Source organism: Trachurus japonicus, chromosome 5 (genome assembly GCF_045865225.1).
Source record: "Trachurus japonicus isolate A0001 chromosome 5, Traja_1.0".
NCBI lineage: Eukaryota > Metazoa > Chordata > Actinopteri > Carangiformes > Carangidae > Trachurus > Trachurus japonicus.
This window is the reverse complement of record NC_140911.1, coordinates 32,146,922-32,161,053: the sequence shown is the minus strand read 5'-3', so window position 1 is coordinate 32,161,053 and position 14,132 is coordinate 32,146,922. Positions and strand designations below refer to the sequence as shown.

Genomic DNA, 14,132 nt, shown 5'->3' with positions numbered 1-14,132 from the left:
TTCAAGATGCAATGTTATTGTAAAACTCCTAAAACCTCACTGAGTTAGTGGCTCAGCAGTCACAGCAGTAATGTGTTCCCCTGCAACCAAGCCAGACTATATCATTGCTGCCGCTAGGGTGCGTCTAGATTTCTAGGCTAGGACAGGTGGAATATTAAGTAAAAGGGGAGGTGGGACTTTGATGGTATATGGAGATATAGCAAAACTATAATTGCCTCTGAATATGAAAAGTGGCTCAACTTACCCCATTTTCCCCCTATCAGTCTTCTCATAAAACTCTAAGAAAAAAGAAATAAAAAAACTGAATATCTTTCTGGAGATCTTATAGGCTACACCCAAAGTTAAAGAAATCACTAAAACAAGCTCCAAAAAAGTGTCTCTGTAGTTGAAGTAGATGCTGTCTGACAAGACAGGTGCAGAGCAGGCAGAGATTCAAGTATGTATTTTGTTTAGTCTTGTCTCCTGACTGTCAGTGCTTCTCTGCAGTGTGAAGGAGAATGAAGTATGGTTCAGCACAACCTGAGCTTCTGTTTTAACCAGGTAGCACATGGACAGGGAGGATAGCGAAACAATATGAGCACTGGACTCTCAGTCTGTCTCACTGGGAAGCTACAGTTGGTGACACACACACATACACACAGTGTTGAAGCGTCAGCACAGATCAGCGAGATGTTTCCTATGTGCATCACCCTGCTGGAGGTTGGTTCTGTCTGCTTTGTTATTTCCAAACACCGACAGATGCACCTATCTGAAGACTGCTAGTTGGACTTTAATACACTTTATTTTAGTTCATGGAGAATATTGATCTATGTTTCTGGCCCATTGTGATGATCAGATGTTGATGTTTGATTGACAGCTCTGGTCTTGGGTTTAGTGGTGCAGTGTCTCCCTCTGCAGGCTGAAATAAGCCCTAAGCCTCACTGCAGGGGGATTTCCCTCAGCTGGAGCCAAACCAAACCAAACTGTGTTACGCTTTGGTGACCTGGACGCACAGTAACATCTACAGCTGCTGATTCTAAAGGAAAAAGTAAACTGACTGTAACACAACATCCCTATTGTGTGGTGATGGCTCAGGAATGAGGAGACTGTTTCAGGCCAGAGGATGGATCACAGTGAGCTGTTCAGGAGTGAATATCTTCACATTCATCTAATTATTAGAGATTGTCGATAAACATGCATCGACTTGGAGGAGTTGCACCACCTTAGTGGCTGTTGTATTGTTTCAGCTGGTTGAGCTAAAGAGGGAGAGCAACAATAGAGGCCAATAACAATACTGGAGCTGTCAGGGCTGTGAGGGAGGCAAGGTCAGAGGAGTGACAGAGTAAAGAGGCCAGCCCAGTTCCTTCCAGTGGCCCGCAGGCTTAACGCAGTGAGCAATGTCCAAGATGTTTTACACAGTCAAATAGTGATCATTTAGGTAGGGAAATTAAGTGTTGTTGATGAGGTTTTGGCCTTTATGAGACAAGTGTATAAACACAGGATCAAAATAGAAATGAAAAGCATTAATCAAACACTTGAGAACCTTTTGACTGACTTTATTTAAGCATTTTATCACAAATAAAAAATGAAGTGAAGAAAACCAACACATCCACACTTGGCTACCACATAGTATGGAGAGGAAATAACATCTCTCTCTCACTCTCTTTTTTTTTCTTTTAGTTATTTACAGTGTTGTACAGAATGAAACGATAGAAAACAATGTTAGATAAAACCACTTGTAAATATATTATGATTTTATTTTCATCTATATTTGTGTGTCAATCAAAACTTTAGTCAAATGCTGTAGTTCAGTACAATTTTGAGGTACTTTGATGCACTGAATATTTTCATTTTATTACTTCCACTACATGTCAAAGAGAAATACTGCACTTACTGCAAATAAATGTATCCACATTTGTAGACAAGGTGGAGTGATTAGATTACTTCTTTCTTAAGAATCAGATCAAAAATGAATATAATCAAATCAATCCAGTGGAAATCCCCCGAAACAAGATGGTTCTTCCTTTAGTTCTGTATATATCACTGAGAAACTAGATGAGACCATTTGTGTAATTTAGATTTTGGAGCAGTGGAACCTGAGAATAACTTTGGTGTTTGATGAATGCAGCCAGTCGTCTGTGATGAAAATTACTGTTGAAATTCCTTGATGACAACCGAAAGAAACCAAACATCTTTCTGCATGTTCCCGACCTACTGCTCAGAAACTATATGCAAAACACATGCTGAGGCTGAACTGTGCACATCAGGTTCAACTGCTGTGGATTAGTTTAATGAGGTGCTGAATCAGCGCAGCAGTTATCCATCATGTCTTTCACAAGCAGCACCTGCCTCAGGGGGACAATCAACTGTTCAGAAATAACACGTCTCACTGGACTTTGACTGTTTATATGTTTGATTCCAGAGATACAATTTTTTTTCTCCACTTAAGTAACCTCACTGCTCAGCTGGGTTGTTTATGCAGAAAGGCTGTTAGTTTGTATTCTGTGCACTCTGGCTGTGTGGTCCTGATCCTGAATATCATTAACGCTGGCAGGAAAAATATTCTCATTGTTGCTCGCTTCACAGTACAGATTGTATTTTTGATGTGTAAGGCTTATCTAAAGTTTTCAGACCACTTTTAAACCACATTCTAGGCCCCATGTTGCAAGTAATATGGTGATTTATTGCTGCCTCTTATTCAGAGAATACAATGGAAGTCTTTTTAAAGGTATGAGTAACACGTGTGCTTTTGCTTTCTCTCAACATATCAAACATATCATGTTTGAATGAATTTGTACCAGGAACATAATTGTGAAGTTTCAGTCAGACATTGTTGCCAGCTCTCCAAGTTTTGGAAAAAGGAAAAGGAGCACTCAGCACTAAATTATCATTGGGCCACAAGCCTGACATTACAAAAAAAAAAACTACACTGATAATTCATAACTATCCCCTCATCCCCTCCCACCTCCGCAGCCAATATGAACGGTACCAATGACTTTATTAACCACAATGCTCCAGGCACAAACAGAAGGGGGCGCCAGCGCCAGCGCCAAAGCGACATTAACTGAAAGCAATTCGCCGAAGAAGAAAAAATACGGAAGTGAGTCTTGTTTTGTTTTTGTGGACGCGGCGGGAAAGCTCAGTTTGTTCGTCTGGTTTAATCCAAAAGGCGTTTTAAGTGAGTATAATATCATCTAATTATGCACCAACTCTGCACAAATGTCTACATCTAATCAGGCAACATTAAAGCTAAAGCTGCTAACCAGACTGGGGAGGAAACGGGACTAACTTAACGTTATGTTGTCTTGAATTATGACTTTCATCACTTGTGTTCAATTTTGTGTCGCAGCTGTTGTATCTGAAAGTATTTTCTAATGGGTTAACTGCGGTTTTTGTTTTTATTTATTCCTTAATTAGCCACAATTCAGTCTGTTACAACCCTGAACAAACGAATACAAAACCCTGTACTGAAGTAAAAAGTACTAATACACCCTAATACGACCTTAACTACTTCAAATAAATGTTGTGCTGTGGATCTCATTGTTTCTGTTGATTTATCCATGTGAAACATGAGCCACAAAGCACCACTTTATATAGTTATGATGTTGTTAGTACATATTTTTTTGTTAATTACAGTGCTAATTAATGATTTTGAATGTGTGTTTTTGTTTTTTCATTCATTCATTTTTATAGTTTTTGTACCTTTTATATCGTATATTCTCTCATAACCTATTTCCTCACTTGGTTGTTATGGAGCACAGTGGCCCCTAACTTCAAATTTTAGGAGTGCAAGCAGAAAATTCAGGGGCGCACACTGTAATTCGACTTGCAAAGCAAATATTCACATTTCCTTTTCATTCATGATGCTCACACACACACATTGGCCTGCCACCTGTAATGACAGTTACCAGATTCTATGAGTCGCTCCTTCCAGGTTTCACCAGTGTTAAAAAACAAACAAAAAAAACAAAACTGTTGCACATGGGCAAGTAGATGAAAAAATTATTTGCACTGCCTTAAAATTCTGGGGCAAAATAGGGCCAGTCTAGAGCCCTGAAAACCTAGTGTTAATGCACCTGTAGCATTGTCAATAAAGTTCACTTGACTTCATCTCTTGCACCAGGTGAGACGTTCTTGAACATGTCGGCCAAAAAGCAGGATGTGGCCAAATCTGAAAACTCGTCGTCAGCTCTCTTCACGACCGTGGACGGTGAACCCATGTCTTTCTTCCTCCGGCCGGGCCCTGTCAAAAGCAGACTGCAGCCGCTCATCACATCCAAAGGAGGGATGTTGTGCAGCGTCCAGAAGCCCGGTGCCATCCTGCTGATTGACCCGGAGGAGAGAGCCTCTATCCACGACACCAATGTTCAAAGGTAGGAGCCGGACGGGGATGCAGTTAGAAAGCGTTTACACTGGAGTGAATCCAGCCCGCTCAGACAAGTAAAGTAGTTATTATGAGCAGTGCTGTACTATTCTGAATCATACAGTTTCCAATTAAATTAAAAACCTCAATGTCATACTGATACAAATCTTAGTGCTGCACTGTAATATTGTTGTACTATATTTTGTTTCATGGAGAAGGGTTTGTTCTTCTATCAATCAGTCCACTAGAAAGAAAAAAAGATAGTCTGTGTATGTTTGAAGCAGAATAGAAGTTTTTTGAAGTTATTGAATATGATGACAAATAGAAAATCTGGCCTCTGTTTAACTAAAGTCTCATCACACATTAGGCAGAAGGAACTAAACTAAACAAACTAAATATAAAGTAATTGGGAGTTTTTTATTTTGTTGGTGCCACTACTTATCACTATTGTATGTTCATGGTTGGATCTGCAAGTCAGACTGACTATATGCTGCCATGGCTGTTTGATTTCACTGATACAGGTTTGTTATTGTACATTATTCCTGAATATCAGTGAAAAAAAGATGAACACCTTGTTCTGTTAAAGGAATAGTTCAACATTTTGGCAAATTGGCCCATTGCCATAATCCCTATATATATATATATATGTATATATATAGTTTTGGTGCAAGCTATTTTTAGAACAGTGGAGCAGAGTCGTCAGCTGCAGAGATACAGAGGCTCATAGGATTTCTTGGTTTCCCCTCATCAAACTCATCAAATACACAATCCAACAACTCAAACGCTCTTGTGGACAAGTTGTGACCTGCACATTCACCACGCTATGAGATAATGACGGAACGTTACCAGACAGAGTTGTTTTCAAGGTAAATTCATGCAAAACCGCTGATGCGTGTTCCTGTCGAGGGCAGTTTTTCTGCAAGATGTCTCTGCGTTTGCCTCAAAAACAGCTCTGTCTCGTAACGTTCCATAATATCTCATAGTGTGGTGAATATACAGGTCACAACTTAAATATGGTAAAAAAAATTTAATTAATGCAGTTTTATTTCAACTTATTATTTCAACTTCAGCATGGCAAGACATTGCTATGTGCATGTTCATCATTGGTGAAGTCACAGTGTGTTTTCTCCTCAGGTACGTGTCCACCAAGTACATTTACGACTGTATTGAGAAGGAGGAACAGTTGAATATAGAGGACTACAGGCTAAATCCTGAGGTGACTCCAAGACAGTCTCCTAGACTGAATAACAACAAAGATGGCTTCTTTAGAAGCACAAGAGGTATGATGTACAAACCTACCGATCTATTCTGACATTGATTCTGTATTGATAAAGACCAGTAAGCTGACGAAATATAGTTTAATCAGACTATGTCCACTTCTTTTGTGTGGTTTGTAGTCACATTAGGAATGTGTGTATTTCTCAGTGTTTTAAATCCATCTGTGTCATTACACGCAGGCAGGACTCTTTACACACCTGAGGAGGATGCAGCCATTTTGAGCTATGTCAGCAAGCACAAGGGCGAGACAGGTGGAAACCGCCTCTGGCAGACGATGGCGAGGCAGGGTGTGACCTCGCACAGCTGGCAGTCAATGAAATATCATTATAAAATACAACTGGCTAAGAGACTGTCTGCAGCTGAGAAAGAGAATGAGGTAATTAACCTGGAGGGTGCTGCCAGGTATTTTGTCATCCATTTCTGAGGTTTGTATATTTTTGACTGTACTTTTTTATACAACCACTAGAGGGTGGCATATTTTTTTTTAAATGGCACACTTTAATTTGACTTCAATTTTATTAATATGGTAATGGTGAAAACACACACAGTATAACCCAACAGACACTATTCATTTAGTTTCTACTGAAGCCAGATGCAGTAGTAGCTCCAGACCGTTCACTGTTTATTGTTTATTTTTCATAAACATGTCCAGACATGAAGCTTCTTGTCTGTCTGCTTGTAGGAGACAGGGGAACGAGAGACAGATGTTCAGAAACCTCCCAGCGAAGACGCTGCTTCTGCCCAGACACACTCTGCAGACACAGACCTAACACAGGTACAGTGGACACATAACAGCACATACAGCTGATTATTTTAACTCTAGTCTGTACATGGTGTTTTATTTTGATATGTCACCCCAGTTTTTGGGAGCCTGGCCATCACTGATACTGTATCAATCAAAAATATTGTTTTCAACACATATCAGCTATAAATGAATTGATGTTTTAGATGGTGAGTTGGCTGTGAACTGCCAGTGCCCACATCAACACACACATGTGCGCACACTCCACTGCCAGAAGGAACGAGACTGCTCCATCACACATAAAAGGTTTCTTTTCTGCATCATTTCCTGTGGAGACTAGTACATTGTATAGCAAAAGCATTGATTGTGGTGACAGATAATGGTTTTGCTATATCTCCATCCATTTGCATGCTACTGTCCAACTACTGGTCCAATTGTACAATGTTACCCTGAAAACTTTTAGTATATAAATCTAAACAAATAAGTGTCTTTGCTCAATTGAATATGCTTCTTCTTCACATACGGTATACATTTAGGCCCAAATTTAAAGAGAGAGAGAGAGAGAGACGGGTGTGAGCGAGTGAGAGAAAGAGATGGGTGCGCCGGTGCTCGAGCACTCACTACATGTAATGTTTGTATCTAAACAGTCTTGTAAAAAAAATCAGATGTTCAGCAGCAGGGAGTGCCCCTGCGTGACGATTCGAACAGTATAAATAGTCAACTATTCAAGGTCACCCCTAACATGCACATTCACAAAAAGATTTCCAGTATTGTTATTCAAATTTAAACATGTTCAAAAGTGATACTTAAAGCAGAAGTAAGCAGTATGTTTGTGTTAATATAAGTCTTAAATAGTTATATCTTTCGACAGCAATCACTTATATAGAGTGTTTGGTCTGAAACACGGGTCTGTCAGTCACTCTGCTCTGCTGTAAGCCAAGGAGAAAACTTTCCTTGTATCCTACAACCTTTATCCAATGAGGAGAGAGAACGGCATAAAGGGGCGGTCCTCTCTGTGTGTGCAGCCAAGGGATGCGCGTGAATGTGGTGACGTAGGGACGAGGGCGGGGACTGCTAACTCCATCGGCTGACAGGAAGTTAGCCAAAATGACTGGATCGCTTACTTCTGCTTTAAAACACAAAGCAACAAAGTTTTCTGGTGCTGTGTCTAATCTACGTTTTAGTTCCAGTAAGGATCCTCCCCCAAAAGAAACAGTCAAACCCATTTCAGCTCCACATTTTATTGGTCACATTATTGTCATGTTACTTTCTAAGTATATTGTATTTTTTTTTTTAATTAAAGGGGTAATGAGAGCAACAAAAAGGTGGGTTATTTCCTGAGGGCAAAATGTATGTATGTGATATGTTAATGGAACTAAGCAGAACAGATCTGGTGTTTCTGCAGATAGACGTCCAGCCTGAAGTAGCTGAAAGCACAGAGCCAGAAAATGCAGAGGCTGAAACATCAAACCCTCCCCAGCCTGGGGGGGCTTGTTTGGACCCACAGACAGATGCTGAACCCGCTGCAGCCGAGAGCACAGGGCCGGAAACAGAGGAGCAACAAACAGCCACCTCTCCACAGAAAGAAAGCGCACCAGACGACTCTGTGCAGTCGCTGCCAAACACTCCAGCTCCAGAGACCGCCGCTGAGCAGGAGCCACCGAAGCGCAAATACACACGCAGGAAGCTCGAGATGACATCGTCTCCTCGACCTCACGGCAGAAACCTCAGGTCATCGTCGACCTTGGATGCAAAATTGTCATCATCTCCCCAGCCCACAAAGAAAACAAAATCAGCTGGGAGGCCTGCTGTTGAAAAACACACAACAACAGAGCAGCCGCCTCCTAAGAAACCCAGAGGAGGAAACATGGAACCAGTGGCCGAGAGTCAAGAGGAGAGTGAAGAAGCTGCTGTTACTGAAACACCACAGACAGGTTTGTCATTCACATCCTCAGACAGTAAGTCATCTGAAACAAGCTTTTATACATCAGAGATTTGAATAAGACGTTGACTCAAGCACAGATCTCCTCCTCCTCCTCCCCCCCTTATATGTTCCTCAGAAGAAGAACCCAAGTCATTGCCAGAGAAAGTGGAGAAGAAGAAGGAGAAGAGGAAGTTGGGGATTCTGGAGATGGCTACAAGGGAGTTTGAAGATGAAAGTGAGGTACGACTGCACAAGCTCAAGCATTTAAATACTTATTTTATTTCATAGATAGCTTTGTTTTTTCTGTACTGTGCAGTATGATATATGAAGTAGGGCTGCACGATAAATCGTTAAAAAATTGCAATCTCGATTCACACCTACAGTACATGCGATCTCATTTCTGAATGGCAACGATTCCTCTCCATTTTATTTCACGAGCTGCATCACAAACAAACACTCCTATTTTCCTTTATGCATTTCTCAAGTGTCCCCAAACGTCGCACTGACAGCCATAGATATGGATATGTATGTCTGTGGCTGTAGACCAAGACAAAGGCAGAATCACAGAGCCATGTCAGTTTAATCATTTGTATTGTTTGAAAATATAAAATAGGAAAATTGGTAATCACTGTGCCATTGATCCTGCAGACAAGGGCTGGATCACAGAACCATGTCAGTTTATTATCACGACTTTCTCTTTATACTGTTATGTTGCTGTCCCTTAGTCTGCTGAGGACGAAGCTCCGGATCTCCAAGAACCAACCGTCACAGCAGCGGTACAGCCCACATCAACAGAACCCATGTCTTCAGACGCAGCCGCAGATCCGGCCCCCACAGCGTCCAACCCTGAACCTGGACCCAGCCCTCAGGGGAAAGCACAGCAGGCCCAGGACCCCGGCAGTGACCGTACAGAGGAGACGGGCCGCCCCGAGCCTGCAGCCTCAGAGGCCGAGCAGGCGGCCTCCAGGGCCCACCTGTTCATATTCGACAGTGAGTCTCAGGAGGAAGACTCTCAGACACTTCTTGGTAACGGTGATGCAGCTCAGTCCAGACCTCAGCCTCCAGTCAACAAGGACGCTGCATTCTCTCTGACTCAGGTCCAGCTGGAGGACGACGTGCAGCGGGTCAAGAATCTGATGAACCAGACAAACCAGGTGGGTGTTACTGTGCAGTAGATGGTCCTCTCTTTTTGCTACGTGATTTAGACGCTATTATTTTTTGTCTCTCTTGAAGGTTGAGAGCATCCTGAAGAGAGGTCGCACACTGGACTTTTGTTTCAGTCCAGACTCTGTGCTGTTGCCTGTATTCAGTTTGACATTTAAGATAAACCATGAAGCACCAACACAAATCATCCAGTTAATGAGTTGTTTATTTCTTTCCAGCTTTTTTCCCCTTTTTTGTGTCTGTTTGTTTCTATAATTTCTAACCTCAATTCATGGTTTATCTTCTAGGACTTAGAAAGTGTAACCAAAGCCCTGTTGAAGACCAGCGGAGACTTCTCTGCTGCCCTGGATCTACTTTTGGATCCCTCCTCCACTCCTCGAACATTGTGGAGCCAGCGTGATGACACTCTTCTGCTTTCTGCCGATCCTGTTGTCCTGCTGCACCTGCAGGACAAATACAGCGAGGAGGAGGTGGCCAAAAGAATTATGTTCCTCGAGGCAGAGAGATGAGCTAAGAGCACACACATCAACACTATTACCTAAAGCAGCCAGGGTGAAATCAGCAAGCTGACACTGATTTAAATGACAATTATCTGTGTCCTCATCAGTGTCCCAGAGTCTCAAAATTATAAATTGTATGCCCCTCTTATCAACTAAATAAATAAATATACATAAATAAATAAATTGAAACTTTTTACATAATAGCTATTGTACCATGATTGGCAGAATCTTTTAATGCATTTTAGTAAGAGCACACTTTGTCATCGTTAAACATTTTGCCTTCTTTTTTGTTAAATCAAATATGTGTGTTTTTTAATGTCTTGTAATGATAATAATATGAACATGTGGCAGATTTATTCAAATTTTCTTGTAAATCATAATTTCCAAGAGTCGCACATGTACATGAACATTAAAAGCCTTTGTACAGCTGAACACAAAAGCTTCCACTTGTCGTACGTTAAGTATTGAGGGGTTTACCTGAAGTACAGCATAGACTGGATTATATATTATCTCAACACTGAAAAGAAAAAGCACTTTGAACATATGAAGCCTACTCATTAGAGTAGAAAAAAAACAGGAAGCAAATTATTCTTTGTTTTTATCCAATTCACCATTTTATTTCATTTTACCCCGATTTCAACTGAGTACATTCAGAATTTTGAAACGCTCTCCCCCAGACCCACATGAATACATTGTATCAATTGTGTAAACAAAAAAAAGAAAAAGGAAAAGCAATTAAATTAACCAACCATTTAAAACGGATCAACAGGGTGAGACCTGTGATGCCACTGAAACAGAGACCAGTATCCGATACACATCAGTACACTTCACCCAAATATGGCCACAAGTATTGCTGCACCTTTTTTTTTTTTATCTCCCCGTCGTGTTTAAGAAACCAAAAGCGAAGGCAATGATGACAGCAAACAGGTATGCAAATGAACATGGAAAACGGCTTGTTGACACGACAGTTAACGCAACCATATAATCCCAGTGCAACAGTGATAAAAACCACTCGTATAAAACCCTTTTTAGTATGAAACATTCACATCCACCAGGACCTAATTTACATACACCTAGGTCACGGACGGGCAAGAGCCCATTTTAGTAAAGCAAAACATACCAAGGTCTCCATGAAGAACAGCACACCATATATCCCTGGATTTAAAAAGCTACATGTTTTTGCTCAGCATTTACTCTTAAGGTCTTTAGAGAATGCCTCCAATCAAGCTACATTCAACAAGGAGGGCTGCTACAGTATTTTCAACTGATATAACTGGAATCTGACCTGCTTCAAGTGATGGGAGAGTGGAGATAATACACTGAATGTCCAATAGTTTGCGAGATTGAATGGTCCTGCAAACTAACACCTCTGTGGTAGGCCTGTACAAATACTGAGACTGAGTTAGTAGGAGTCATAGCTTGATTTACATCTTTGTCGTATGTTACTGTACATATTTGCTTTGGTTGGCTGGTTAGTGTGATGGCCAGAGTGGCGTGAACGAGGGTGGAGTGTGTGGTTAGACCGGCTGCTGTTTTTTTCAAATTTGGATGTTACAGCCATACAATCAATAAATAACGCGTTTGATGTCACCGATGCAAAGTACAGTACCAATAAAGGAATGGCTCTTTGTCACGTATCAGGCTGGTTTTACATCAACTCGGAAATAAAAAACAAAAACATGTGACGTTTTCTGTGTGAGTAAGACTGTCCCTCACTCAGTCTTGTCTTATATAATCAATTGATTTACAATGGGTGATCTAATACGGTCAATAAATGACCAAAGCATCTGGAACAGGTTTAATATTCCTGAAAATATAATAAAAGCTGAATATGGCAACATAAAACACACCTTTTGGTTAACACAAAATGATTAAAAACAGTGAAAAATACATTTTCTGCCACAAATACGATTAATCAATGATTAGGATAGACACTGTTTTGATTAAAAAACGTAGCGCACAGTCTGCATTGCAGCTATTAAGTTCAAAAAATAATGTTATAAAAAAAGATCCATAGCTCCTTTTCTCCACGGAAACATGCTGAAATAACAAAAGGCCTGTATTTTTTTTCTTCTCTTTTTTTTTTAACATTCTGCTTTTGTAAATCTTCAAGATAGAAGTAGCACTTAATCTTTGATCCAGCAAACCGTACATACATTATAATACAAAGAGGTGATGAAAAGATCACTTCTCTCCCCATGCGCTCAACAGATTCTACGCTCATCCAGTGGAAGCACTGAAAAGCGAAATTGTGAGACATCTCAAACTTTTGCAAATGACTACTATGAACAAAAAGGCCTCTGGGGTATACGATCACATGCCTACAGCTCTCTATGTACAGTCTGACACTTTGTAGCCCCCGTTCAGAGGAGACAAAGCAGGATGTGCCACCCACCTGGAACAGAGTCCCCTGGCTGCAGGACAGCAGGAAACTGATAATTATAATAATAACCAATAATAAAGACACCAAAGATCAGCAAAGAAGCCTTCCCCAAAGTACAAGGAATTAGAACAGTGATTGTGTATGAATGATTGTGTGAAAGGGAAACGTTTCAAAATGAGTCCTTTGGTTTTTCTTTAGAGGTTTCAGAGCCTTGTCTGGCTTTGATAACTTCAATTTGTTTGATTTCTTTCTGAAATCAAATGCGTTTTAGACATCCATGATGATATGCTTTCATGTGTGCAAAATAAAGTGCACTAGATGAGATGTTTCCCCAGTAAAATACACCTTAATCAGAGCAATGTACTTGAGTGTTTCATTTATAAGTAGGATTTATATTATTCTTTATATTCATTCTGAGCAAAAATTGTTGTCCTTAGTTAGGGGGGGGCACTGTTCCAGTTTTTTATTGTTGGTGTCCATGAAAAACTCATACATAGATTTTTTTCACACTCAAACGCACAAAAAAAAGCTTCTCAAATGATACATAGAAAACACCTGCTTTGCTTAAAAGGCTAATTGTATTGGTTTGAAGAGAAACGATGAAGGGTGAAAGCCAGTCTGAAAGTAAGGCCAGCTAAATTGCATAGAACTTCAGTAGTGCACTGATGCATCAAAAGGCTGTGCTCCTTTCCTCTGTCAGCTTTGGCAACCCTGCAGAGTTCCCTCAGAAACCACCAGAACTCCAACACCATTTGTCTCCACTTGATTGTTTTCGTCATCTTGGCAGAAGACGGTCTGGATCACTAAGAACCCCACCTGGGCTGAAAATAATACAAAAACAAAACAGTACTCCAAACAAATGGGAACTGATTTTCTGCACCGAAAATTAATATTACAATTCAAAAGATGGATGTGTTCTATTTTCTGTGAATAGTGTAGTTGTTGTTCACCGAACAAGAAGCACAATATGTACTATTTTCAATTCCTTTAGAAAAAAAGGACTTTAATAGGGTAAGAATTTGTAGAAAATATTCTCAGCCTGTTTAAAACATTTGAGAATTTCTTTTTTTTTTTCTTCTCTCTCCCCAAAAATGATGTGAAGCTCTGGACGATAATCCAAGCGAGGCAGCAGTGAGGAAGAAAGCACAGCTCAGACTTACTATATGCACCCTTTTTCTCTTTGTGAAGCAAAGACACCACACCCCCACGTCCCCCCCCACACATCCCCCCACCACCACTTTCTAAACAACACAAATAGTATAAAAGCACCAGTTCTGGGCCCGCATCAGTGAGCATGACCATCAGAAGTTAACCAGGTCAAACCGGCCCAGATTTAAGTTGGTCCACCTCTCTAGCAGGGTGGAGCTCTATACACATTTAACCCCCGCGACAACAGGGGGCGCTCAGGAGGAGATGGGACAAAGCCCGGCTATGCAGCCATCAACTAACGGACGCTTCGGCCTCTGCGTCCTTGTCCGAAGTCTCAATCTCGTCCTGGATCTCATCTGTGTTCCCTGAGTCGCTGCTGGCCACAGAGCTGAAAGAGGGAGAGTTCCTGCCACCTTTAATCATCCGTCGACAGGTCTCCATCTGCACGTCCAGGCCTCTCTTCATGCTGCACATCTCCATGTACTCGTGCAGATGTCGGTTCATGTCACTCTTTGCTGTGGCCAATTCCATCTAAAAGAAGACAGTGGATATAGGGTGAGGGGAACACTTCCTGTTGACCTCCTTACTTTATTAATATTAATGTCTCAAATGGATCTTTTCCCTTGATTTGGAAAAAAAGATTACAAATT

At 40.9% G+C, this 14,132-nt stretch overlaps 2 protein-coding genes across 3 annotated transcripts in view; one reads left to right on the top strand and one right to left on the bottom strand.

Annotated features, from left to right (window-relative positions):
* Positions 1-3,084: 3,084 nt before the first annotated feature.
* Positions 3,085-10,243, top strand: terf2ip (telomeric repeat binding factor 2, interacting protein). Its single transcript, XM_085777516.1, has 9 exons — positions 3,085-3,157; positions 4,103-4,352; positions 5,477-5,622; positions 5,800-5,996; positions 6,303-6,395; positions 7,768-8,296; positions 8,423-8,526; positions 9,012-9,440; positions 9,738-10,243. The coding sequence occupies exons 2-9, from the start codon at positions 4,120-4,122 to the stop codon at positions 9,957-9,959; spliced, it is 1,953 nt and encodes a 650-aa protein (XP_085633642.1). The 5' UTR covers positions 3,085-3,157; positions 4,103-4,119; the 3' UTR covers positions 9,960-10,243.
* An 883-nt stretch (positions 10,244-11,126) lies between these two features.
* The window catches only part of iffo2b (intermediate filament family orphan 2b), a 32,873-nt gene continuing 29,867 nt past the window's right edge, over positions 11,127-14,132 (bottom strand). For both annotated transcript variants that reach the window (XM_085777514.1, XM_085777515.1), the window contains exon 8: positions 11,127-14,013. In XM_085777514.1, the coding sequence (XP_085633640.1) occupies positions 13,774-14,013 (240 nt within the window). In that variant the 3' untranslated portion in view covers positions 11,127-13,773. The remainder of the gene's footprint in view (positions 14,014-14,132) is intronic.